General features: G+C 38.8%; 9 protein-coding genes across 14 annotated transcripts; 3 read left to right on the top strand and 6 right to left on the bottom strand.

The window, feature by feature from the left end:
- Positions 1-3: 3 nt before the first annotated feature.
- Positions 4-1,888, top strand: LOC135794443 (coiled-coil domain-containing protein 186-like). Its single transcript, XM_065305732.1, has 2 exons — positions 4-594; positions 655-1,888. Exons 1-2 carry the CDS (start codon positions 109-111, stop codon positions 1,288-1,290), a joined length of 1,122 nt encoding a protein of 373 aa, XP_065161804.1. The 5' UTR covers positions 4-108; the 3' UTR covers positions 1,291-1,888.
- On the bottom strand, positions 1,461-6,691 carry Prps (phosphoribosyl pyrophosphate synthetase). 2 transcript variants are annotated; one of them, XM_065305730.1, is made up of 6 exons: positions 6,532-6,691; positions 5,137-5,344; positions 4,655-4,838; positions 3,729-3,785; positions 2,347-2,904; positions 1,461-2,285 (listed from the first exon to the last, which is right to left on the bottom strand). In XM_065305730.1, the coding sequence occupies exons 1-6, from the start codon at positions 6,551-6,553 to the stop codon at positions 2,193-2,195; spliced, it is 1,122 nt and encodes a 373-aa protein (XP_065161802.1). In that variant the 5' UTR covers positions 6,554-6,691; the 3' UTR covers positions 1,461-2,192. The 2 variants fall into 2 exon arrangements, with proteins under 2 accessions (XP_065161802.1, XP_065161803.1); XM_065305731.1 differs by lacking the exon at positions 3,729-3,785.
- Positions 6,011-7,901, top strand: Ubc4 (ubiquitin conjugating enzyme 4). Its single transcript, XM_065305734.1, has 3 exons — positions 6,011-6,321; positions 6,751-6,986; positions 7,048-7,901. The coding sequence occupies exons 1-3, from the start codon at positions 6,259-6,261 to the stop codon at positions 7,346-7,348; spliced, it is 600 nt and encodes a 199-aa protein (XP_065161806.1). The 5' UTR covers positions 6,011-6,258; the 3' UTR covers positions 7,349-7,901.
- A 441-nt stretch (positions 7,902-8,342) lies between these two features.
- On the bottom strand, positions 8,343-10,779 carry LOC135794438 (E3 ubiquitin-protein ligase rfwd3.L-like). Its single transcript, XM_065305724.1, has 2 exons — positions 9,241-10,779; positions 8,343-9,179 (listed from the first exon to the last, which is right to left on the bottom strand). The coding sequence occupies exons 1-2, from the start codon at positions 10,250-10,252 to the stop codon at positions 8,530-8,532; spliced, it is 1,662 nt and encodes a 553-aa protein (XP_065161796.1). The 5' UTR covers positions 10,253-10,779; the 3' UTR covers positions 8,343-8,529.
- A 93-nt stretch (positions 10,780-10,872) lies between these two features.
- Positions 10,873-13,242, top strand: LOC135794439 (cytosolic non-specific dipeptidase-like). The gene is given in 6 exon segments (XM_065305726.1): positions 10,873-11,065; positions 11,125-11,630; positions 11,633-11,804; positions 11,864-12,284; positions 12,819-13,070; positions 13,131-13,242. Coding segments are annotated over 6 exon segments (1,443 nt in total). The 5' UTR covers positions 10,873-11,027; the 3' UTR covers positions 13,185-13,242.
- Positions 13,243-13,438: 196 nt separating this feature from the next.
- Positions 13,439-15,445, bottom strand: LOC135794440 (alpha-L-fucosidase-like). Of its 2 annotated transcripts, XM_065305727.1 has the most exons (4): positions 15,351-15,445; positions 14,797-15,023; positions 14,124-14,729; positions 13,439-14,070 (listed from the first exon to the last, which is right to left on the bottom strand). In XM_065305727.1, exons 2-4 carry the CDS (start codon positions 15,020-15,022, stop codon positions 13,526-13,528), a joined length of 1,377 nt encoding a protein of 458 aa, XP_065161799.1. In that variant the 5' UTR covers position 15,023; positions 15,351-15,445; the 3' UTR covers positions 13,439-13,525. The 2 variants fall into 2 exon arrangements, with proteins under 2 accessions (XP_065161799.1, XP_065161800.1); XM_065305728.1 differs by lacking the exon at positions 15,351-15,445 and having other exon boundaries at positions 14,797-15,084.
- Positions 15,446-16,659: 1,214 nt separating this feature from the next.
- LOC135794682 (alpha-L-fucosidase-like) lies at positions 16,660-18,413 on the bottom strand. Its single transcript, XM_065306042.1, has 4 exons — positions 18,320-18,413; positions 18,001-18,227; positions 17,339-17,944; positions 16,660-17,285 (listed from the first exon to the last, which is right to left on the bottom strand). The coding sequence occupies exons 2-4, from the start codon at positions 18,224-18,226 to the stop codon at positions 16,741-16,743; spliced, it is 1,377 nt and encodes a 458-aa protein (XP_065162114.1). The 5' UTR covers position 18,227; positions 18,320-18,413; the 3' UTR covers positions 16,660-16,740.
- Positions 18,414-20,421: 2,008 nt separating this feature from the next.
- Socs36E (Suppressor of cytokine signaling at 36E) lies at positions 20,422-25,066 on the bottom strand. Of its 4 annotated transcripts, none has more exons than XM_065306039.1 (3): positions 24,766-25,066; positions 21,718-22,496; positions 20,422-21,653 (listed from the first exon to the last, which is right to left on the bottom strand). In XM_065306039.1, the coding sequence occupies exons 2-3, from the start codon at positions 22,458-22,460 to the stop codon at positions 20,831-20,833; spliced, it is 1,566 nt and encodes a 521-aa protein (XP_065162111.1). In that variant the 5' UTR covers positions 22,461-22,496; positions 24,766-25,066; the 3' UTR covers positions 20,422-20,830. The 4 variants fall into 4 exon arrangements, with proteins under 4 accessions (XP_065162111.1, XP_065162113.1, XP_065162112.1 ...); XM_065306041.1 differs by lacking the exon at positions 24,766-25,066 and adding an exon at positions 23,103-23,811; XM_065306040.1 differs by lacking the exon at positions 24,766-25,066 and adding an exon at positions 23,217-23,810.
- A 287-nt stretch (positions 25,067-25,353) lies between these two features.
- Positions 25,354-27,024, bottom strand: Pex3 (peroxin 3). The gene is made up of 4 exons (XM_065306046.1): positions 26,420-27,024; positions 26,151-26,357; positions 25,916-26,095; positions 25,354-25,859 (listed from the first exon to the last, which is right to left on the bottom strand). Exons 1-4 carry the CDS (start codon positions 26,753-26,755, stop codon positions 25,527-25,529), a joined length of 1,056 nt encoding a protein of 351 aa, XP_065162118.1. The 5' UTR covers positions 26,756-27,024; the 3' UTR covers positions 25,354-25,526.
- Position 27,025: the final 1 nt, after the last annotated feature.

Below are 27,025 nucleotides of genomic sequence, written 5' to 3'. Positions count from 1 at the left end.
TATCTTACTTGATCTTTGACATTTTTGACAACTATAGTTAATTAAAATATTTTTGCTAACTCATCCACCTAAAAATTTTCGGAAGCTCCAAATCATTTAATAACAAACATGAAAGAAGATATTTCAACTGCTACTAGTAATGAGAGTAGCACATCACTGACAAAAATTTTCCAAGAGTTGGCCAAATTAGAAAAAGATTTCCGATATCAAGAAACATTATATAAAATCAAAGCAGAAGAGTTGGATAAAGTCACCGCTACTAATAAAATATTAAAGGAACATTTAGAAACTGCTTATTCCGAAATAGAAACGTTACGCAATAAACTTCAAATTTTGGAAAAGAAATTTCATGAATTCGAAATAGTATGTACACAAGAAAAAGAATTTTGTGCACAAGTCGTCCAAAAACTAACAAACAAGATAACACACATGAGTGATGAACAAAAATCTACATTGGAACAACAAGAAGCGCGCCGCAAACATATCAGGAGTGAACTGCAAGAAGAACACAATTTATTCATAAACGAATTACAACGAAGGCACGGAGAGACGTTGCTGGAGTTGGAACAAGAACTGGAACAAAAATCAAATCAAGTGCGAGAATTAGTTATACATACTTGTTTTAGTAAACCTGATAAGTTCATCTCTTTTCAGATAAGGCAGCAGCAAACTAAATTAGATTTTACTATGGAAGACAATCTTCTTTTACAGGATAAGTTGCGAAAGATGCAGCAGGAATATTTACCGGTAGAAGCATATAAAACACAATTGAAAAACTTGAGCACAACAAATGAAAAACTAAAAACGCAGTGTACGCAAATAAAGAAGGAATATCGAGCATTGTTAAATGATAACACACACTTAAAACAGCACAACGAACAATTAAATGACGTAGTCAGTGATTACAACAAGAATAAAATGCAATTGGAAGCAGAAAAAAAAGATCTGCAACTAGTGACAAGCAAAGTTCAGTTAAAACTCAATGAAATGAAGGAAGAAAGTGACCTACTGCAAAACCAATGTAATATTCTACGCGAAGAAAATTCAAAGTTATCCAAAGAATTAGAATTATACAAAGGAGATTACTGCAATATAGATATGCACCGCAATATAACAGAACAAAATAAAATATTACAGGAATTAGTAAAAGAAATGCGCAAGGAGCGCATGAAATGCACAGGGGACCAACTTCAAACTAATTTAGATGAAACAGAAGAACGTATTAAACGCCTGGAAGAGCTCATCTACGAATTGAAAAAGGTATTAGTATACAGACTTAATTTAAGTTAAAATGTTTACAAGTGTTGACTAGCAATTACTATTACATTTCTTATTTGAAAATATCTACACACAGCGTTTTGAAAACTATTTATTTAATTTGTATGATATCTGATGCAATATGCATCGCGCATACTACCTTCATTAACACACGCACGTGTTTATATCAGCCCAACAAACGATTTCTAGCATAACGAAAACAATTCCTGCATTTATTCAACATTTAAACAATAATTATGGCAACAAGTTAAATTAATCACAATGCTCGCGCAGAATGTAATGCTCGGACGCATCCAGAGATTCCATCTAAGAGTGTATTATTAACAATTGTTTGAAATCATCAAAAGATAGTCAATAAACAAACATAAACAGGATGTATTAAAGTAACAAAAAAATAAATTTTCAGTGTGCGTTGAATCCGAAAAAACATTTCATATGTAAGAAACCAGATAATGGACCGTACGAACCAGGACAATGCCCGTACATCGACAAAAAAATCTAATAAAAAGTGGTTGTGTTGTGATCAATCGCTTCCAATTAACAGAACAGCTTCGCTTCATTGTGTCCTATATAAAAATGTACATAGTAAATATATATTTCTGTATTAACATTTGGAATATAAAATATCTTCATGTAATTTGACGCAAACCACTTCCGAAATGATGCGTTCTTTCAATGTTCGTTGGCCCAATTATTTTGATTTTAGTTAGCCCATGTACATTCTTATCACCTTTGTTTTTGTATGTGGCCATATGATCATCCGTAATTTACATTCATCTCTATCATTGTATAATTCAAATACATATATGTATTACTATTTTTATCGACTCTAGTGTATATTTTATATTAGTAGCAAATTGATTCGTCTTTCAAATATTTGCAGTGTATTCGCTTTGCTGATGTTTGTTATCCATTTAGTAAGGAACGTTCGAGAAGAGATAAGAAACAGATTCGCCGTTGTGCGTTCTCCGGACAGCCTCGGCAAACATCATGGAAACATCAATACACTGCAATAGAAATTGTACGATTGCACAAACACAATATTTATCTGTCGAACAGAAAATATACCTGAATTTTTGAACACTCTTTCATATGTCCGTCCTGTGGAATGGTGTTGGTAACAACGACAGCCTCAAAACATGCCGCATTTATCCTGGAAATAGCCGGCCCCGAAAATATGCCATGGGTAAGAATTGCATAAACCTTGGTGGCACCAGCCTCCATAAGTTTTTCTGCGGCGTGGCAAATTGTGCCGCATGTGTCAGCCATATCGTCGACAAGAATAGCAACGCGATCCTTCACATCACCGACAAGTACCATCGACGCCACCTCATTAGCCTTCTTTCGCTCCTTGTGAATCAACGCAAACTCAACATTGAGTCTATCTGCGATTGAAGTGACTCTCTTCGCGCCACCAGCATCGGGCGATACAATGATACTATTGCGCCAATCTGCGATATTTTCCTTAATCCATTTCAGGACGGCTGGTTCGGCATACAGGTTATCCACGGGAATATCAAAGAAGCCTTGTATCTGAGATGCGTGCAGGTCCATTGTGATAATGTGATCGGCGCCGGCGACAGACAGCATGTTTGCCACCAGTTTGGCAGAGATAGGCGCACGACTCTAGAGAGATAAACAATCAACTCCATATTAGCTACAGCCTGCCGGCACATATCATTCTTTGCAGAACTGTGATTAAGTGCAATGTTAGAGCAAAGTCGCAGACGGCATAAGCAAAATTGAGGCGTTAGTACAAGTACATATGGGACAAATGTTAAAAGCACAAGCGATTATTGCGTAATTGTTATTCGTTTGTTAGACATTTGATGCACGCCTTCGTCTCGCCCAACATAACAAGTTATTATTTAACGCTACTAAGCCACAAACAAAAACTGGATTAGATTGACGAAAGCAGCAGATAAACACTGATAACGCACGCCGCAAGGCATGACACTTTGAACTCCCCAAAAGAATGCCCCGCAATTAATCTACGTTAATGCTATAATAGCTGTGATGGTAATTAAAATCATGGTCAATGAATACATCGAAATCGAGAAATGAACAAACAAACTTTGTGACGGGCAAACGATCTGCTAATACTAGTCTAGTTTAGTGTGCGTCACGGACTAAATCTAGTATTAATCAATAATCAAATTGCGTCGAACATGTGTGGGACAACATTGAACTTGGTTTTTAATTAAGCGATTTTATTACCAAGGAACCCCCTTCAGCAAAGCGACCCTTTGACTTATTTTCGGTTCGTCAACCACTTCAACAACACAACGGTTTCACTAGTCTCTAGTATGCGAAATAAATAATGCGAGACGAATCTGTTCGTCACATTCCAAAAAACTATGATTTCAAATGGTGTATTTTTGGGGTTGTATGATTAATTGATTCAGCATTCAATGAGAGGTTGTAATCTATAAAAGAGTCTGTGCAATTACCCTGAACTTCCATTCGTTTGATTTCCACTTTTGTAGTTGGTCTTTTGCACCCTCACCCTATAAAATTTATAGAAAATCGAAATAAACCAAAATTTACTTTCTGCGTTTGATTGCAAATTTCGCCTTAAAATAAATAAGAGGCAAACAAAGGCAAGCTCTGTGCAAGCTCTCAATCCATGGATGTGCGAATGAGACGAAATGTAAAATATAATTGCAGATATTTTACCGGATTTGCCAGGAAAAAACAATTCTGTCATTTTACGATAAAAATAGTGGTGCGTGCGGTTGCCAGAAATACGTAGGAATTAAATTGCTCATAAACAGTTGGCAGCTCGATAATGACATGTGCAAGTCAGCGTGCCTATCCAGGAGTAAACGATTTGTTTATGTCTAATATTAAATTGCAATGCTAACATTGTACAAAGAGAACGGTCAGCCTTATCAGTAAAATTTCAAAAGTTCATATAATATTTCCAGATTAATTGCCCTTTGAGCAGCAGTATTATTTATCGTTACCGGCAGTTATCGAGATAAGACCAAAGAAAAATATCTTGTTACATAAACAAAGTGTTAATGGTTTCGTCTTGCTTCACAGAATTGTTTCAACGAATAAATAAAACTTTTAAAATGCGGCTACTCTGGAAATGCAGAAAGATAAAATTGGTCTGCAGGTCCAGAAAACCTTCTTGGAAGACAGAAATAAATCAATTAAAAAAATCGATGCTTCGATGTTTTTTTCGACAGGTACGACAGAGACAACGCAACATGCGGTAGTCACGTGGAGTTACAGGTAGCTCTGACTGTGAAGAGTGTCTGGCAATAAAAACGCTCTCTACACAAGACACGATCGGTTTTTTTTAATGATGCGCGTGTGCATCTTACTCTCGTATCGCTGCGCGGCGCCGGGCCACCACCGCGTTACTCACTTTGTCCTTTTTGTCTTGTCTGGCGTACGGGAAGCATGGGATAACGGCGGTCACGCGACTCGCTGATGCGATTTTGCAAGCATTGATCATAATCAACAACTCCATCAGGTTGTCGTTGATTTCTCCACTGCCCGATTGCACGATGTACACATCTTCGCCACGCACCGACTCGCCTATCTCCACGCTGAAAGAAAACGCATGCAAAAATGCAATGCAGTTTAATTGTTTTCACACGCCTAATAATACCAAAATGTAATCAATGAATCCTCATATCGAACAAACAAGTTCCGACCGTGTCATGACATCGTCTGACACCGGCAAGTACGCACTTGATGAAAAAACGCTCGAAATCAGATATCACTACTCGCACACGCTTTTGTTTTTCGAAAAGAAAAACAACTTATAAACGTGCGTGTGCGAGCAGGTATTGTACGTAGCATGCATGCTACATACGTAAATTAAAACGGTTAGGGTAAACTCACCATGTTTCGAGATTACTGAATTTCTTGGTAACAACTTTACCAAGATCGATGCCCAGGCGGTCTACGATCCGCTGCGCGAGATCGGGGTGCGAGGTACCGCTGAAGACTTTGATGTTGGGCATTCTGCTGTGCAATATCACACTAGGCTTCTCGATATTCGCCCGCACTAAACTTCTAGCACGCACGGGCTGCGATAAGATGGGCATCGCTGTGAAAACAAGCCGACCAATCAGAAAGCGCGCAGCACCAACATGCGCACGCGACGACGTCAAATCGGTCAAATTATTTCAAAACCGAGAGATAACATGGATAACAAGCGCTCGGTTGAGGCGATGCAGATGAGTGTCCGGGTTGTTTTACTGGCGCAATACTTACCGACAAGCGATCAGATTATAAATGCGAACGTGCAAAGAAAGATGCAAACTCAAAGCGATTGCCGGCAGGCGGAATCAAGCGCAACGTGCAAGAACTGCATGCGGCCGTTGTAGAAGTGAGCAAAATCGGCCAATGTCGGTTTATGCTCGGATGATATTCGGAAATAAATTATTCCGAGTGTTTAAATGCAATAGAAATTAGGTAAGAAAGCATCAGTGGCAAGTAGCGCAAAATATTTTTTAAACAATGTAAAAATCATATGAAGTAGTAAAATATGGTGCCACTGTAGTATATATTTTTTATTAAAATAAAAAAGTTTACAATTTTAATCAGATGTTATTTGTATGTTGTGTATTAGTATTTTTGCAATTAAAGGAAGAAAGAAAATGAGTTAAATTAGTTTTGAGTTTTCGTCTACGCACTACCTACGACAACAAACACGCAAGGAAAGCAGGTAAATGACGGAAACAGCGTTTGGTTGAAAGTTGGCAACAGTGAAGTGAGAAGTGAAAAAGTGACACATGTCAGCCAAGTTCACTTTAAATTACAAAGTGCGAAAGTCTCGAAAAAATACTATCCACACATCTCGCATGTGCTATTTTGAAAAAGTAGCGATCGCCAAGCATCAATCCGCCCTGGCCGTTTGTGCGTAAATGAACATCGATTAGCAATTAGTTGGTTAGTTTGGTGGGAGCAGCAACGTGAACGCAGGCCGAGAAGGTATTTTCATCGCATCGCGTCGCCGAAATGTCCAACATCGCCGCACAACGAATCAAACGCGAATTCAAAGAGGTTATCAAAAGCGAAGAGGTAAGCAAACAGCGCAGCGACCCGTCCGTTTGGAAAAATCGTTCGCAGGTGTCACGGCCGACGGCGCCTAAAAATAGTCCTCACGGTCTCACTAGAGTCGCCCCGGAGCATGAACTCTCGCGAGGCCACGGCGTTCGTGGAAAACAACCTTTCTCACAATGACTGCACTCAATACGCAAAACGACACTCAATTGTTCTTGTTGTGCTTACCCTTGGGCTCCCCTTCACACATTCTGTTGGTCGGGTACACTTATCGCTGGAAGGGCAATGCGTTGGGGACGAGACCTGGTGCTCCGGGCACGCGAGTGACGAAACGGATTCGCTCGCGAGCTCGCCCGGGATGCGATCGAAATTCAACACAAACAGCCCAGCAAGCGGCCGGAAGGTTATCACTTGTCACTTAACCTCTGATGATAGTGGTGTTTTTAGGTTGCCAGATGCGCCATACGAGTGGAATTGATCAACGACAACTACACGGAGCTGAAGGGCGAGATCGACGGTCCGCCCGACACCCCCTACGAAGGCGGCAAGTTTGTGCTGGAAATTAAAGTACCTGAAACATATCCATTTAACCCACCAAAAGTTAGATTTATGACCAAAATATGGCATCCAAACATTTCTTCAGTTACTGGTGCAATTTGTTTAGACATTTTGAAAGACCAATGGTATGTGGTGCAGTTAATTTTGTAGACATGAAGACTAACAGTCATATTTATCTTTTTAAAGGGCGGCAGCAATGACATTAAGAACAGTCCTTTTATCGCTTCAAGCGCTGCTGGCAGCGGCGGAGCCGGATGATCCCCAGGACGCGGTGGTGGCTAAACAATTCAAAGAGAACAGCGAAATGTTCCTGATGACCGCCCGCCATTGGACAAACGTGTACGCCGGAGGCCCTAACGTCAATCCCGACTGCGACGACAAAATTAGACGGTTGCAAGATATGGGAGTGGACGACCACCAGGCGCGCGTAGCGCTTTCCTCTTACAATTGGGATCTGGAGCGTGCCACTGAGCAGTTGTTTAGTTAGTAGCCCAACATCTCGGTCCTCTCCGTGAGAATCCCCTCAACCCATCATCACACTAACAGACAGATGCATACACGAAACCATGACCATTTTAGCGAAAAATAAATACTGAACATGCGATTGTTTTACACATGGGCGTTGAGTTTCGGCGCACAGTTTTCCACTTCTCCGCATTGGATTCAAGTTTTTTTTAATAATGTTGCCTTTATTTTTGTACATGTTGTTCGAAATACAATAAGCCAATTGAAAAAAAGGCGCGCATCTTAGACATGGTCTTCTTTATATCTCTGTTTATAAAAGACAAAAATATACTCGTCGCGCAGCAGGCAGCTTGTATTAAAAATTGTAAATATAGTGTAATTACAGACAGGAGAGAAGTAGCGACCACCTTAATTTTCGCAAACATTTGCATTACAATAATGCGTAAGTAGTGCCGTAGGTAGAACCATTTTTTCTTTGTTGAACCAACCGAACGATAATAAGAAAGCAATGTTATCAATGTTTTAAAATCTAATGTTGAATAGATTGATCAATTCACGGAATTTTGAGCTTCGAATTTTCTTGTGTATTTAATTACTATTCTCCTTTGGGATTGACTCGAACTTGGAATGTACGACGAATTGGCGTAAGTCACTCACAGCTTTGCATTTTGCAAATATGTCACAAATCTACTGAAACTTTGCCGATTACTGAATCACGTCTAAGAAATTAATAAAGAATTGTATCACATGTTGTTATTTGTACTACCTTTCATTTTATAAATGAAAGTGTTTCTAAAAACAATTCAATAAAGGAAAAAGGATCACTCCAGAGAAAAATAATTTTCAAAATATGAAATCGTATACTATTTATGATATTTGAGTGATATTTGACAACCCAGCACGCACGACGCCATCTTGTTTCGTTTTAAATTTCAATGTATGATGTATTATGATTAGCCAGTCAAAAATAAGTTTTTAATTCTCACGTACCAGGGGATATACCACTTCTACTCCACTTCTGATTTTGTAAAGATATTTAATCATAAAAATAGTTAAAATATTTACAATATAAGTAAGTGTAGATGTGTTTAGAGGTAGCCGTGTTTGGTTCAATTATTTGAATCCTAGTTGGAATTGGGTAACAACTGTCTTAAACGTAGCAATTGTGTGGCAATGTATAAAACTAAGAACTATCTTACCAAATCACAAGTCAGTGAGTTTAAAAACATTCAACTTTTTCTCAGTCAGCGCAAGCAAGTGCGTCCCATTGGGATTCTTCAAAGGCAACAAATCAATTATGGCGCTATCGGTCCGACCAGCAGTCACCGGGAACCCAGTTTGACAATTCCACAATTGGACGGTGGAATCTTTGGGAGTTGCTACATAAGTGCATTCGTCTTTCCGCACAAAACACGACCGGGCCAACTGCTTCTGCATCCTACCGCTAGAGAATGTGTGAATACGATTGCAATTCAAGGAACTTGTGTCTCTACTCAAATTGCAAACGATAAAACGCGCGGATGTCTCACGCACGTTCGGTCGAGCTGAGACAAGGAGATGCTTATCCTCTTCGTGATATGCCATTGAAACAAAAGGTCCTTCAATGGGTAAAAGAGTCTGTTTAACAGTACCGTTACAGTTTTCAAATGCGAAAAGCGAGTTGAGCTTGCAGGCTATAAAACCACCTTGAGGCATGGCGCTTGCAGCACATGATGGAATAGATACTATGGAGACCACTGGAGACATATCGCCTACGACCTCATGTGTAGAGATTGGTGAATCGGAGATATACCGAGAGTCGTAAACTTTTACGCTGCCTTGTTGGCCACCGATGTAGAATATGTTGGAATTAGCTAAAGAGAAAAATTATCAAAACTTATCCCTAACATGTTTAAAAAATACCGATAAACTTACTAGAATCCCAACAGCATGACCACAGCATATCATTACAACTCTGCTTTATATTCGTCTCATTACTGTAAATATTAGCAATGCTAAAATGTTTATCTAATGAAACACTCAATAATCGAGCATTCATTTGATTAAATCTCAAATCTCTTATAGCTTTGGTGTGCAGTGGAGTATAACTGAATGAAGCAAACGTTTCAGAGTTAAATTGCTTCACTCCATAGCCCGGAAATAAATTATTTCCGGACTTCAGAGATGCAATAATAGATGTTTTACTTAGTAAACAATCCATAACTCTGCAGGAAGCTTGAGGACACACCACAAAACTATTAAAATATTTTAAATTAAAACCTTTCTCACTTGGTTTTATCTCCTCTGGCACTGTTGGCATAGTTTTTAACTGCTCAATCTGGAATTTGTACTTTTCGATCTCTGCATTCATCAATGCTAATTTACAGAGGACACTTGTGAGTTCAATTTGAAGATTATTGTTTTCAGTTTTAGCTCCATCTAACTCCTTCTGCAGTCTTGTCAGCTCTCCTGTATCCATTGCAATTAATTTGTTAGCATAAATAAACCTAATATCTTTCTTAGTTGCTTTTGTTTTGCAAGTGGGACAGACTTTGTTTTCCCCCATCCAACGAAGGATACATTTGTGCCCAAACAAATGCCCACATTTTAGAGCTGAGATTCTATGATCACCTGTCTGATCCCACACTTCATAACATATCACACACAAAGACCCTTCCTCATCTATTGTCTCATCTAACTTAGGTTTTTTACTAGGTCTTTCATCTTGATCTTCTGCTTCTGTTTCATTCTCTTCATTGTCATCTACAGAAATTGCTACAGAAGCAGTGTTTTGACTTGATGATGCCTCTGTAGATTCTGCTTGCAGATTCTCTGATTCATTATCTTGCTCAACTGTTACTGTTGAGCCCTGAGAGTATGTTATTTCTTCTTGGAATTGTTCTGAATTTGAATCACTTATAGTTATATTTTCTGATGTTGAATCCATTGAAGATTTAATGGAATTTTACTGCATTATTGAATGGATTGATGACTTAATTTATGGAAATTACTGCTATGTACGATAATGCTCACAATAAGGGCACACGACTAACCGAAATCACAACACAAAAGAAGTTTTCGTGATATTTGATAACTGATAATAACCTAAAATGTCAAGGCTTTATTTTCATTTTCAAACATGGCAATACGACAAACATGCGCATTCGCACTGTTTGCGTTGCGGAAAGTTGCGCATAATGCGGGTTTAATTTTCCTTAATTTGCATAATTATTTACTTAGTTATAAGATTTAGAAACTAAAATCAGTAACATTTATTGTCTTAACTATTTTATGGTGGTCATGTATTATGATGATTAATTAAACATGACTTTAATTCCACTTACTTATTTGACATAATCAAATTATTTATACTAAAATAATGAACTGGCACAAATTTTATTTTGATTTACAAATTAAAAGTTAATATTGCGATGCTTACGATGTAGTAAAATGAATGCATCCCAGCAAGCTATGGAAAAACACCAAGGAAACCGTGGAAAGCATACAATCAGTTATTTGTATTCCATTCAGTTGATTAATGATTACTAGGCGAGGTTTGCGAGTGGGGACTCTGTGAAAATAAGTTTAGAGGGGTTTAGCCGGTTTATCGTCCACGTACATAAGCATTGTCTCCGATCACACTGGCCTCACTGCTCTTCTCTACTCCCATTTGTCGCCCCGTTTCATTCAGAGTATTTTCGTTGTTACAGTCAGCTGTAATCATGACTAGTGTGCCGCCTACATTGGAAAAAGTGTTCAAGTAAGTTACTATTCGCTACTCTTTTAAATAACAAATCTCGCTAACATTCTTATGTATAGGCACATTGATGCTAACAAAGCAAGTTACATTCAAAATCTTAAGGATGCCGTCGCAATCCAATCGGTTTCGGCTTCGCCTGAAAAGCGAGGCGATATCACCACGATGGTGAAATACGTCGTAGCCAAGTTAGAAAAACTAGGCGTCAGCACAACTTTGCGAGATGTCGGTACACAAACTTTGTTTGATGGCAGGCAGATCCCATTGCCACCAGTTTTGCTTGGTCAGTTGGGAAATGATCCTAACAAAAAGACAGTCCTGATTTACGGACATTTGGATGTGCAGCCAGCTTTGAAAGAAGATGGTTGGGCCACTGACCCCTTTGTATTAACTGAGAAAGATGGCAAGATGTACGGACGCGGTGCCAGTGATGATAAGGGGCCAGTTCTTTGCTGGATTCATGCTTTGGAAGCTTATCAACAGACCAACACTGAGATTCCAGTGAATCTCAAATTCGTTTTTGAAGGAATGGAGGAGAGTGGCAGTGAAGGTTTGGATGATTTGCTTTTGCTGAGAAGGACAAGTTCTTGGCTGGTACTGATTATGTCTGCATTTCTGACAACTACTGGTTGGGCACTGATCATCCTTGCATTACTTATGGCCTCAGAGGCATCTGCTATTTCACTATTGAGTTGGGAGGTGCTGCCAAAGATCTGCATAGTGGTGTATTTGGTGGTACTGTGTAAGTGATTCAGATATTTTATTTGTACTTTAATCTATAACCACATGATCTGTGTTTAGTCATGAAGCTATGGCTGATTTGGTCTATCTATTCAACACTTTGGTTGACAAAGATGGCAAAATCCTTATTGACAACATCTATAAAGAAGTAGCTGTTCTGACCCCAGAAGAGCGCAAATTGTACGAGAAAGTTCACTTCGATGTGCCCGCCTATCGCTCAAGCATCGGCACCTCCAGACTGCCACATAAGGAGAATAAAGTAGAACTACTCATGCACCGCTGGAGGCAGCCATCGTTGTCGATTCATGGTGTAGAAGGTGCATTTTATGAACCGGGACAGAAAACTGTCATTCCTGGTAACGTAATTGGAAAATTCTCAATTCGCATTGTACCAAACCAGAAGCCTGAACAAATTGCCAAATACGTAGTCGCGCATTTAGAGAAGAAATGGGCCGAAAGAGGTTCTCCTAATACAATGAAGGTAATGAACTTGTTTTTATTTTAACTACATTTGGCCAATAGTTATGTTTGTCGAATTATTGCGGTAATTGCTGCTATCTTATCTATGTCACGAGTTGTTCGTGAACAAAACAATCTCCGGAAATGCGTTCTCCGCTTTTGGGTCCTAACTTCGTAAATAATATTTCGTGTAATTAAAAGAGTTTTTTCTATTTGCACTTTCATTAATCGAAATTTCATAAATGAACTTTGATGCTTCGATTGTTCTACATACGTTGTTGACATTTAAAGGATCACTTTTCATATCTACTACAATCTGTATTCCAAAGTAAACCTTTGTGTGGAGGAGTGTCTGATAATCGTGTTGATTATTTATAGAACACTCAAAAAGTTCAGTTGCTACGGACTAAAGTAAATACATTTACTCTTGCTCAATTTTTATTTGGTTTTGTTTTGTCTGGGTTTAGCAAACCGGTTGAATGCACGGCTATTTTTTTATTTTAACTAAATATGTAATTTATTTAGATTATCAATTTAATTATTTGTAATCGATTAGGCTCAAATGGTTCATGGAGGGAAACCATGGACAGAGGACCCGAATCATCCCCACTACGTAGCAGCGCAGAAGGCCACCAAATATGTCTACAAAGTAGATCCGGATTTAATTCGCGAAGGTGGTTCCATTCCCGTCACGCTAACTTTCCAGGAGGCTACCGGAAAGAACGTTTTGTTGTTGCCAATTGGTTGCGGTGACGACGGCGCGCATTCACAAAACGAAAAACTGGACGTTAGGAATTATATCGAAGGAGTAAGTTCGATTAACACAATTATTGTTAGAAAATTAAACTAATTCTTACATTATTTCCAGACCAAACTGTTGGGGGCGTATTTATATGAAGTTGCACAACTGGACAAGCAATAAATTTGTCTGGATTAAAATTTCGACTATTTTGATTACAATAAATTGCATTGTTTTTTTATATTATGCTAATTTAATTACTTGTATTTCAATCCTAACTAACATTGCATCACCTTGCAATAAAAATAGTAGCGCTATGTTTATTTATGTGTCTGTGAAATAAGTTTTGCAAATCGCGAATTTGGAGATTTTATTATCTCCTTGTTAATAACAATAACTTTACATTTAAAAGTTAAATGTTTAAAATTCATACAAAATTTTATGGATGCTCATTGATTTATTATTCAAAATGTCAAATGGAAATGATAGCATTGTGAAAAACGACAGTCCTTAGATATAGCTATTCAGGAAACGATCTTGATGACATAGACCCAGTCGGTAGTCACCGTTGCCTTGTTCGGGAACTCAACAACCACTACTTTCTCATCAGTGGTCCACTCTAATTTCACATTGAGTTTGTCCGGATGACCTAGTAGCTGAACGGTGCCAATACTCTCGAATATGCTCACAAGATTAGCAAGCTTAAGACGGTTGTCAGCCGGCCATTCCAAAGTATGCGCATAGATAACATTAGCACGAGCTGTGTACCATGTATTGCTGGCCGTATCATTCTGATGAGCCCATGGCCTAGTTGCATAAATAGCTTCGCCGTTTACCGATAGCCATGTGCCAATATCCAAGAGTCTTTCCTGATAAATCAATTCAATTGTGCCTTCCTTTGTAGGACCGACATTAATAAGAATGTTACCACCGCATGAAACAGTCTCAATCATTGTCTTTAGAAGCTCGTGAGTGGTCAAGTAGTCGTTGAGTTCAGCGTTCCTTCTGAATCCCCAGGATTTGCGGTCAATTGTCATGGCGTTTTCCCACTTGTGCCTTTGAAGAACACCTAAACAATTTTATGAAAACACGAATTACATAAACCGAATTGCAATTGCTCACCAGGGTTGAATCTATCTTGGCAAGTGAAGAAGTCGCCATGCTGGCAAGTGATGTTAATACCCCAACGATCATTAACAACAATCTTGTCTTTTACCGGAGAGTAGTTGTACAACCAAGCGAGGAACTTTCTAGACTCCCAATAATCCTCACTGGCTTCCCAGTCTCCATCAGACCACAAGATGTGCGGTTTGTATGTCTCAATCAATTCTGTCATTTCAGGCAGAACCTTTCTTACAACGTAGTTGTCTTTCATGAATTTGTTCGCTTTATCATCAAGATACATTGGGTTGAACCATTCGTAAAGCGAATGGTACAATCCAAAAGTCAAGTTTTCTGCTTTTACCGCAGCAGAGAGTTCGCCAACAATATCACGATGAGGTCCAACATCAACGCTGTTCCACGAGTAAGAATATTTAGAAGGCCATAAAGTGTAACCTTCATGATGCTTGGAAGTTAAAACAACGTATTGAGCCCCGGCCTTTTTAAACAATTCAGCCCAAGCTTTAGGATCGAAGAATTCACCAGTCAAATCCTTTCCAAACTCTTGGTAAGAGAAGGAACTAGGATATCTTTCCATAAATTCGTTATATTCACTCAGATTACGAACTATTAGTAATAAACATTTGAATACAATAAATACTTCTCGTGTAAAATTATATTGTTTATATCGTACCTTTCCAACTATGCCAAAACCACTCAGATCCAAAACTCGGGACAGAAAATACACCCCAATGAATAAAAATACCAATCTTAGCGTCATCGTACCATACAGGAATCGGTCGACTGTCCAAACTATCCCATGTAGGTTCGTATTTTTTGCTTGAAGGCACAGTTAATGTCTTTTGGCATAACACAACGCCAAAGAGCGTACAAAGTATGATGTGTCGTATCATTGTCATGCTAAAAGATACAAACACATCTATCACTTGCTGCTTTTATACTGACTGAGTATGACGAATGAGTAGTTAGAGCTCGTTACCAATTGTAAACACTCAACTTCATATGCATTATCGTATTATAATGAATTATTGACCTTAGAGCATGTAAACAATCTTGTTATAAAAGTCGGTTATCGGTTAGAAAAGTGATTTAATTAAATAATGTTATTCTATTCATAGATATTTGATATGAGATTAATATTTGAGTGGTCAATACTTTCGATATAACAAATCTGAGGTATTTTGAAAAAGTAATTGTTTATTAAGCATTATATTAAAATAAACTTACTATTTTTTGGACGCTACCGCATCCACTTGTTAATTACTGTGGATTTGTTTTTACTGTTAGAAGTGCAGCTCGAGACTATGCACTTGCTGTACAGGTCGAATCCTTTTATAGTACATTGGTGAATCATTTGTATCTCTAATTTGTCATTTAATTGTTGATATTTTTTGTTTATATTCCAATATTCATTTGTGAGGAATTTAAAAATATTTAACCAATTGGTGCGGAGTAATTGACTTAAGAATTTAGTTTATAGTTTAAACTTAAAAACAACTCGTTCCAAATATCTAGTGTTTGCAGTAGGTAACTTGTATGTATATGTATCAACAATTCTAATGTTTATTAATGTAGCCAATCAAAAGAGCAAATTAGAAAAGTGTAGAAATTATATTTGTATCAACTGAATCATGTGAGATGAAGAAGCAAGTAGCATTAAACTAATTTACGTGATTTCTTATTGTTGAGAAAGAAGTAAAAAAACAAATTCCAGTAATGTCATGAAATCCAGTGATACCAATACATATGAGTATATATATGTACTCATATCGATAGTTTAATATACAATATTTGTATATTTGCACATGTCGTTTCGGGCGGCCAGATACCGAGCACAGAAGAAGAAAACCAGCAAAAACCACAAAGAAAGAGCACACGTAAAATTTGATGTTTACAATCTTTGTAGCAACCAACGATTTGTTTAAGACACCTTAATTGAAGTCATTCCATTACTCTGCGACGGTTTAAATCAGGCGCTAGATATTACCATAATGTACCTATAAACTAATTGACTGCATAGTCATGGCGAAAGCGCAATGTGTTTCAGATAGGGGGCCTGGACATCCCCTATGCGCAATATATACCAGCAACTATTCCATGTTAACCAACTCCAAGAAGAGAAAAGAGCAAAACCTAGAGGCATTCGACTAGACTACTAGACGACTCAGGCACGACTGAGCACGTTGCACGCTATATGCGGCCCTTTTATACCTGCGGACCACCCGCAAAAGATGGTGGGGACTGGTTGATGGTTAACCGATGCTGAAAAGTACCAACTGCACGTATCTATGTATTCCAGAGATATTCCAAAGAGAGAGGAGGGGGAAAGCAACAAAAATCAGATAAACAGCCCCAAAACTCTTAGCAAAGGGGTACCTAGTTTAAAGTGTAAGGTACAATTTCGTACGGTTTGTTTTTTTTTAGGTTTTACACAAATCCCCTGCATATTTTTTCATCTAAGGGTGAGTAATTACTAAATAAATATGCACCAACAATATTTCAATAACGTGGCGGAATAAAAACACATGACAATAAATGAATGCTCATGAATTTAATATTATAAGACAACTAGGTTCATAATCATTGTGAACTGGCAATAGTTTTCAATTGCAGCTCTTTATGTAACGATTTTGATGACATAGACCCAGTCAGTTGCGACAACGGCTTTGTTCGGGAATTCAACAACCAGCACCTTCTCATCTGAGGTCCATTCCAACTTAACATTCAACTTTTGTTTCTGACCCAGAAGCTGAATGGTACTGATACTTTCAAAGATGCTCACAGGAGCAGCAATCCTAAGATGGTTGTTTGTCGGCCATTTCAAAGTAAGCGCATAGATGACGTTAGCACGGGTGGTGTACCAAGTGTTGCTAGCAGTATCATTCTGATGAGCCCATGGTCTGGTGCCATAGATAGCCTCTCCATTGACGCTCAACCATTTACCTAAATCAAACAAGCGCTCCTGGTAAATGTGATTAATTGTACCATCCTTTGAGGGTCCAATGTTGATAAGAATATTGCCACCACAGGAAACAGTTTCAACCATGGTCGATATAAGTTCATGAGTCGTGAGGTAATCTTCAAGTTTAGCGTTTCTGCGGTAGCCAAACGATTTGCGGTCAATGGTCATCGCGTTCTCCCACTTGTGTCTTTGAAGAACACCTAAACAATTTTATGAGAATACGAATTACCTAAACGAGAATACAATTGCTCACCAGGGTTGAACCTATCTTGGCAAGTGAAGAAATCGCCGTGTTGGCACGTGATGTTAATACCCCAACGATCATTAACCACAACTTTGTCTTTCACTGGTGAGTCATTGTACAACCATGCGAGGAACTTTCTAGATTCCCAATAGTCCTCACTGGCTTCCCAGTCTCCGTCCGACCACAAGATGTACGGCTGGTACGTTTCAACCAATTCAGTCAATTCAGGCAGTACCTTTCTTACAACATAATTGTCCTTTGCGAATTTGCTAGCTTTGTCATCAAGATACATCGGGTTGAACCATTCGTAGAGCGAGTGATACAATCCAAATGTAATGTTTTCAGCTTTTACAGCAGCAGAGAGTTCGCCAACAATATCACGATGAGGACCGACATCAACGCTGTTCCATGAGTAAGAATACTTTGATGGCCATAGAGTGTAACCATCGTGATGCTTTGAAGTTAAAATTACATATTGCGCGCCGGCTGATTTAAAAAGTTCTGCCCAGGATTTGGGATCAAAGAATTCAGCGCTAAAATCGCCAGCAAACTCCTGATAAGAGGACGTAGCCCTATATCTCTCCATGAACTGAGTGTATTCCGTCATGTTACGGACTGTGGGCGATAATACTTATAAATATTTCATTTATATATTTCTATTAATGTCTCACCTTTCCAACTATGCCAGAACCACTCCGAACCAAAACTCGGAACCGAAAACACACCCCAATGAACAAAAATTCCTATTTTCGCGTCATCGTACCAGACCGGCATTGGTCGAGTGTCCAAGCTATCCCATGTAGGTTCGTATTTCTTGCTTGAGGGAACTGACATAATCTTTTGGCAAAGGACCACCGTGATCAATGTACTGAGTATGTACGACCGTAACAATCCCATTCTACAAGTTTTTTTTTTTTGTATTATGAAATGTGTATTATTGGAAAAATTCTAATATTTAAAATTTTAATTACAATTCAAAAGACAACTTACTTGTCGCATCCACTTGTTCAAATTAAATGTGATTTTACTACTAGAAGATCTAGCAGAAGACTATGCTAACCTTCGTGGACTTGCTGCCTTTTATACCCCAATTGTGATTCATTTGTATCAATTATTTACCATTTAATTGTTGATGTTATTTTTCAATTTTGATATCAAAGTTTAGGTAAATGCAAAACAATTAGTCAAATGTGACAAACATTAAGCGTGTGTTGAGAGTTATAAATTCAACATTCTTTTGATAGTGATTCACAGTTAAGTAAGAAACAAGTATAGTTTCAGATTTGATACAGAAATCTTCTCTTCTGCACAAAATAAAACTTATGAAATTAAAAAATACAAAGAGATTTTTGGTATAATTGATCGATATGAAGTATCGATTATGACTACTTGTCATTAAACAAGAACACTCATATTTTACTAATTTTCCCCTCCCCCTCCAGTGCCGCTTGTATTCAGAGTGACAGTAATTGGAGATACATCCCCTACCACTTTTTACCGATAGATCCAAGGTATAAAAAGGCAGTGCGCTCTGCGCTCAATCGTGCCTGACTTCCCTAACAGTCTAATCAGAGCTTTTCTGTTCCTCTCTCTTCCTCAGCTAAATTTGTGTCGCGCATATTAGCAACACTGAGCCTTTTATTTAAGGTTTTCGAAGGTTCTTTCATCAGTGCACCCGGAAAATCCTAGTTTTAACCGCGGAAGCAAAGTTTACCAATTTAAAGAATTATTTCAATTCTTCAAACAATTGCACGTGTGCATGCGTATATAAATACAAGACATCCAGTTTGGTGTCAGGTGTACTCACTACTTGAAGACAGCCGGCGTTTCTAGCAGTGGATCTTTCGCACATAGTTCTAGCCAAAGTGGTTGAATATCTCGAAGTGGAATATCACTCCCATAACACGCACAAGCAAAAGACGAATTACACATAGGTTCTTTCGTTTTTTAAATCGCGACGCGCACTCGATTTCGTCGGAACTTTATTGAAAGAATTCTATTGCACATTTTCCTTAAAAGATGAAAAGCGTCATGGCATGAGCCTGCTGCGAAAATTAATGAAGATAATGTCGTCGCGTCCCGAACTCAATTAGTATTTCGTGTCACTTCTCTAAGTAAACCGTAATCACATATTAAAAATGATAAAAAGATCTAGAATATTAAAAGAACCGTCAACTAACGCGCCCGAAATATAAAAATTCACCTGTAACAAAAGCAGAAAGAACAATCAGTAGGAGCAAATGCAAATGTGATTGTTTTTATAAATAGTTCGTGTTAATGCGCACGCCATTTCCTTTCGTAATAATTTGTGCTGCGAGTTATGTTGGCACACAATGAAACTTACTACTAAACTTGTGGATTAAAAATATCGCGTTATTGTACTGCAAAAATTCGAATTCCAACGCAGGTAGAAAGAATAAAGTAAACAAACAACTGATAAGCCGATTGTGCGAAGAGATGCGCGCGCGTTTACTTGCGATTACTCGGGACAAACGCGTTAAAAATGGCGCGATCTAGAAGAGCGTAGAAGAGAAGTACTCAATTACGCATAAGTAAATACAATATACCAAAATCAAATAAGGAATTATTGTAGTACTTGATTTTCACTATAGAATAAACTAATTTTGTCGCGCGGAGTAACAAGATTGGCTTTGGTATTCAATGATAAACAAATCCTAACCCGACAAAACACACAAACGAAGTATATCATGCAAATGTTCTTTTATTTTACATTTTATTCATTTTTATTGTAATTAAGTGGTAGAAATACGTGTTACTTACTTCTAATCACGATGTATAATGATTTCGAACTTGTGAACGCACATTTTCACGATTTTTCGCGATTTTCGACAAATTGTTGAAGAGCTGCAGCTGTACTGGGAGAATCGGATCGACTGATATTAGATATACACCTGAGCGCCACCACAAGTGAAACAAGTGGTGTGGGGTGTTTTGACTTCGCTAACAAAATAATAGTTTAAGTATTCGCCGCATTTACAACTAAACATTTAATTCATCTTTCAAAATGAAAGTTCGCGCAATCATGTTTCACTAACCACTCAAGCAGAATTTCTTTAAGAAAATCACGTAGATCATCGTTAAATATTTATATATTTTTGTAAATATCATATTTTATATGTAATTTGTTAATAATACTTTTATATTTTAAATAAAATCAGAGTTCTAACGCAAAAATATTATACAACACATCACAGAACGGAGGAAACGTTTGATGTGCAAACGTCCTCGTGGTATGCAATTTCCATTGCAATAACATCCACACTTCATTCAACATCGGCAGTTACCGAGCATAGATAAAATCAATAAGCAGTGTTTGCATCTCTGATTTAAGCAATCTTAACTAACATTTGATAAAAATAAAGTTTAAAATTATTATTTACAAAATAATACAAGCGAGTTAACACGTTCGCTAACTTGTTGGAATTCCACTATAAACACGAAAAAAGGCCAGTTTCAATAAAAATTGCACTTTGAGAGAAACTAAGGCAGTTGAACGTTAAGAAGATCGAGCCATTGTACGTCGTCGTCGAAGCGCTCGACGCGCACTTTCTGTCTGTAGTGGTACTCTTTTAGATAGCTCTTGAGCGTCTTGGGCAACTGCAACTTGTTCACGTTGTCATATGTCATGCTATTCGTGATGACTGCTCGACACAGATGTTGCAGCGAAAATACCGTTTTTCTATGCAGTGGCCATGTCAACATCGGCTCAAAAAACATGCAACTACTAGGATCTTTATAGTGCTCGATAAGACCGCAGACAGTGTCAGATGTATAAACTCCAGGGTCATGCGAATCGAAACTGAACATGTGATTCCACTGCTCAATTCGCGCATGCAGTGATCGGCCGTACTTTCTGAAGGAGACACTGAATAGAAATTCTTCTTGAGCGGAATCTCGTAGTAAAAATGTTCCCTCCGGTTTACCATCCAGAAGACGTTCTGCTTCATAACGATCCATTTTTCCCCAGTAAAAACTGCAGTTTGTGATACTCAGCAAATCGGGGACGAGGCAGTGAATGAAATCTACTTGTGTATGACAACCAGGTGCAACATCAAGTGGACAAGAACGTAACATAACGTGATTCTGGAACAACGCCCGAAGGGAATCAACAGAGAGATCGGAGGGGCAAACGAGCTGAAGACGTCGTGGAGTGACACCTTCCTCGGTAGATTCCATATCTGAACAGAGCAGTTGCACGCGCCGCGTAGAACGGAAGTTGGCTGGTGGATCAACACCCTGTTCCATTTCCTTAGCACGTTGCCGGCGAGCGGCTTCATCACAGTCTTCGTGATTGGTTCGCATCCTAGTAAATAGGAAGTAAAAAATAGTTATGATTTAAAAATACGTTAAGAAAAAATAATTCTTACCAATTAACATCTATTGGAATTTGCATAGGTCCTACTAAAATCGGCGCCCTATTGTGCCCATAAATACTATTTGCGTTGACAGGTACTTCGCGTATGATAGGCTGTATATCCTGTTGTGGAGGTGATTCCTCATTACCATAGTCTTCAATAATCCATCGCCGTCCACCTGCTTCTACATCATCGCTCTCATTAGATACATTTGAAACTTTTGCAGTTTTATCTTCACTATCAAAGACAACACCAGCGCCTAAATGATGCTCCTCTGTGCGTCTATAACACATACATCTGCAGCAACTTGGTGCATCAGGCGCCGTGGCTACGTTCTTCGCTTCACGCTCACGCTCTCTTTCACGGTCACGTTTAGTGCAACTAAACTTCAAAGGCCATTTTGGTGATTTCTTAAGCATACCGCCGCCACTGCCCGAAGTTGTCGGCGTCGTCGATGATGTACCTGATTCTGACGCCGATGGTGTCGACGAAGTAGTACCATTCGCGCAATGTGTGGTTTTCTTCGTTCGCTTTGTTTTAAACTGAAGCGATCGTCCTCGCCGCAGATTGAAACCTAGCGACGTGAGCGACAACTTCTTCTTTTCTTTGCCTTCCTTCGCACCGTTGCAACAGTTATTGCCCGATGCTGGCGATTCGGTCAGGCTACAATCGCTCTCAATCGTATCGCATGTACATTTGCCAGCAGTTCCTGCTGCCGCGTCGCCGCCGGACGAAGGCGATGGTAAAGAATCCATATCGGTGTTATTCGAACGGCGATGTAACCAAATCAACTGGAAATACCAAACAAAATACTTAAATTACTGATATCGACACAATATTGTAATAAACAAGACACGAATAAAATCAAAACAACTTTTCGACTCTGCACCGTTGTGTGTGGGAACAAAATAATTTCTAAGTATTATTTAATGCACGTTTTTAGGAATGATTTCAAAATGTATAAATATAATTACTTAGAAATGGCAATGAAATATAAAACAATGTTGAAATAAAAAAAATATATAAACCACTCATTGACCTTGCCTTTCAACACCGACAAAGAGAATTCAATAAAATATTACATTACGAACGCCAAACTTCTTATTTTAAAATGTAATTACCATTATTGTTAGCAAACATAAATTTATCAACTTTCTATTGCTCTGTAAACAATAGAATCAATTAGTCGCCTATCTTACATTCAGTATTTATCACGCTCAGTGGGCAAACTAAATGAAACGACGAATCGAAACAGTGACAGCACCAACGAACCAACACATGAATAAACCACTCGCGACGGAACGAACAAGTTTTAACTTGCAAAGCACTCGCATGCAAGCGCATTAACCACAAGTGAAGCAATTTCCTTGCGTCGCAGCTATACGAATAACACTTACGCACTTATGACTTCTGTACGCTTACGATGTCCGTCTTAACTTGTTAAATCGCCGAACGAGATTAATTTAACAATAACCAACTGCGCTCGGAGGCAGAGTTTATTGTGTACTTACAATGTCCGCCGGCGTGTGTATCAGCAGTCTCGGGTTTGGGAAAGTTGAACGCCGTATTGCGGGCGGACGATTAATGAATGACTCACGATTGCCACTGGCGAGGAATATCGCGGACCTTCGCGTGAACTATCGGCCGTAACCGCACGCCGCGAAGCAAACATGTGCATCCATCGCTACCATTGGCGTGTTTCGGATATCGTTTGTTTTTGTTTACTCGTGTTTCTCACACCACAGCAGAGCCCGTTTTGATGCCAGATCAAAGCCGCCGGCGTGCTGCTAATCTGTGCCAGCCACGAGAAAGGAAGCGCACGATGTGATCGACGTTTTCGAACAGCTTTCGATAACGCACTGCGACACTGTGTGTGCTCGCTCGAACTGAATCGAATCGTCGTATCGGCAAACCATTCAATGAAATCTATTCATGGTGCCACTGCTTACGTAGTAAATAAAAGCGTAAAGCAAATTCCAGTGACGGTGGAAAATGCAAACAATTTTTCATTCAACAACTGTTGGCTGCGATTCGTTTGCTCGCTATTCAAATGCGCACTCGTGTGTATGACATTTCATTTATATAATACGTCTCAGAATACAAGATGTGCAGTGTATTTCAATGAATTTCAATAGCGGAAATGCAAGCGAACAAATCGTCTTGTCAATGAACTGCATTTACCTTTTTAACCGGCGGCCGTGCACACGCCCATTCCCACCCATCCCGATCGCTTCATTCAAACATTGAAACGTTTTTTTTTTTTTTCGTTCCGAGAAGCGAAGATTTACAAGGTAAACTCAGGTGATTATCACACGTAAGGTAGAAATAGAAATACGTGATTCTACTACATCTTCGTGAGAAAGAGATGCAGGAAGTAATAAAATAATGTCTATGAAGCTGGTGGCTTAAGACCCTAACGACGGTTTGACTCGAACGTGGTTCTACCTGTTCGAGTTCTGAATTGAAAAGCAGGCTGTATTTACCTGTTTCACTCATTCAATGACTTCGACCTGTGGAAAGCGACCGAAAACCAATAAAACGTAAATGGCCTCAGACGAACCACAAACAGCAATTGCCTTAAAAACCAACTCGATTCAATAATAGCAATGCACTACGCTGTGACAAAAAATTATTCATAGTTCTGTGAATGTCAAATTATATTTTCTTGTAAACAAATAATGTATTCCAAGCTGACGCACAGAGTAACTTGTGACTAATATAATATTTCGTGCCAACAAATACAGTCGTGCTGATTTTTCTTTACTCATTAACGCGCATTAAAATTTTCACTGAGTCGCAAAAGCCAACGATTTGTAAAACAAACACGAGTCGAACTCGCAACAGGTGGAATAGAATCAAATTGACCTTGTTTTCGCACTCGACTTGTGCGTTCGTATTAGACGTCGACAAAACGTATCAAAACAATTGCATCAATAATACTCGCGAGTTAATCACAATCAATTACATTTTGCCTCCGCAATATTTGATTGCTCATTGATGGTTTCGCATGTGGATAGAATTATTAACATTCGAGGAGAGAAAACATTACGTCATACTCACATTTACTGTCCGTATGAGCTGCGAGTGCGCCTCGACAGCTCATGGGTGTGTATTTTTATTACTCGCTATAAACAACGCAAGCAGTAAGCCTTGTGAGCCCTATCACAGTTGCACTATATTAAACACACACGGCACTGGATTGGCCACACTCGCGAACTTATAAACTGTGATAAACAACGCTAATCAGCAACAATGATCGCAAGCATTGGCAGTCACGTTACTACACGATGACACTTTTCAATTGCACTGAGACTGCCCGCAGCGGCCATTGCGAAATCTTGACAAGTGCTGCTGCGGTAAGAAGAGGCGGTGAAAGCGTGTACTAGGCAACACCAGTCGTAACATCAAGAGCAACGTTGCCAATTCTCTCTGTATTTAAATTACCCAACACGTCATTGTTTCAAACAAACACAAAATTCTTCGATTATTTATCACGCATTTTTGTTGAATTTTAAAAATAATTCGTTTGCTTTTAAATATTTTTACAACGTTGTTTTCGACAGTGAAAATAATGCGTAATATAACCTACAGAAAGTAGGAAACACATGATCTCATTCAAATAGTGCAGTTGCAGGTGATAAACATAAATGATATAAAAAATTTATTACTTTCCACTGTCCACCTTTAGACAGTGTCTTAAAGCCCTAAATATCCCTCGCCGACCACCGCCCACAAAGAAAACATAAAAAGTGCCGCATTGCCTTATAAAATAATCTTTAGTCTTGCTCATTTCAAGTCATTTGGTCTTTGATTCATGAAGTTCAGGCAGTTTCACTGAAGCATTCGTACACATTGGCACCGAGTGTCTTTAACCGTTCGTTCATAATTAGCTGCGTGATGAGAGTGTCCGGTAGAGAACCGTTGGCTGTCATGGCGTTCATAATAGGCAACACCTTCGCGAAGGGAATTTTTACTTCACCAGGATGAACAAATCCGTTCAACTGCGTGCCTTCTGGCACCTCCTTGGACTTATCGGTATTGCTCAAGTAAAAATGCGAGAGTTCATCGCTGACCAGCGTGAATCCTCGACTTAAGCAGTGCGATGTGAGAGATTTTACTTCGTCGCTCTCCAGCAAATCTGCTGTATCACGAATCTTAAATTTAATTACAAAATTAGTTTAAAAACAAATAATACATTAACTTTTCTCACCATATTGTTTAAAATTAAGTCATCATTTGGAATGTTGTTGGTGATGATATAGTCCTTAAACTTCTCTACAGGATTGCCATTACATGTTGTAACCAGTGTTTGTATTGACCAGAAAAGATTATCAAAATCTCGAAGCCTCATCTTTTTGCTGAGTTGTATATTTTCCAATAGTTTATCAAACTGTAATGCAAAACCACTTATTACATTGATAGTGTGTAAAATAAGCAATGATTACCTGTCCTTCCACTAAATCAGCAATAGTTTGCAATCCAGAATCCAACAAATTGTTACACAATGATAAGTAAGTTTCCTGCACATGTGTGCTGACTGCATTTGCATCTTTGAACAAATATCCACCTACTATATTTAGTTGCACCCTGAGAGTCACAACAAGCATCACAGACATGTAAATTAAGCAGGTAATCCTTGACAACACCAACAACTGAAATATTATATTATTAATTATTAATACACTTGCATTCAATTACACAAATTTTGTTTTACCCTGAGTCTGTTCCACAGTTCCAATTTATTGGCATTCTCTGGATTACTCTTCAATTCATTAATGATTATCTGTGTGTCCATCGCGCTGTTTAGCGTTTTGAAAAGGGTGCCTGATAAGCTGAGGATTGTTTGATTGCATGTTCGTTCGGTACTCTCAAAATGCTGTTGTTTTCTAGTGCGTTCCAGGAAATCGCGCGTTTCTCGTTCTTGCCAGTCTTTCAGGCGTTGTTGGGCATAACGGGTGAGAAGGATTGAGCCGCCTACCAAGACACCACCGACGATAAATTTGCCGCGATGCCGGCCGAAGAAGTCGCGTAGTTTTGAAAATACACTCATCTTGTTATCCTTCTGTGATCGTACCAATGTTTTATCGATGGATGTTCATAACCTGCCGATGTTTGCTTGTGTTTTTTGGAGACGGCGCGAGTTTTGGACGATTACGTAGTGGTCGTGTCGTAATTGATAAACTGATCCCCGATTTTGTGTTTTACATATTATCAGTGAGCACAATGAATTGGATGCGGCCCGTTTTCGAATACTGATAATTTGGACTATGAATTGTAATCATCGCATATTGGACGTCAAAATCCAAGGTATGGAACAGGT

The sequence above is a fragment of the Atheta coriaria genome, unplaced genomic scaffold (genome assembly GCF_025399875.1).
Source record: "Atheta coriaria isolate IRGN ID8LTWV9N9 unplaced genomic scaffold, Caltech_Dcor_3.1 hic_scaffold_6_pilon, whole genome shotgun sequence".
NCBI lineage: Eukaryota > Metazoa > Arthropoda > Insecta > Coleoptera > Staphylinidae > Dalotia > Dalotia coriaria.
The sequence above is the reverse complement of the archived record's forward strand: the minus strand, read 5'-3'. Positions and strand labels throughout refer to the sequence as shown.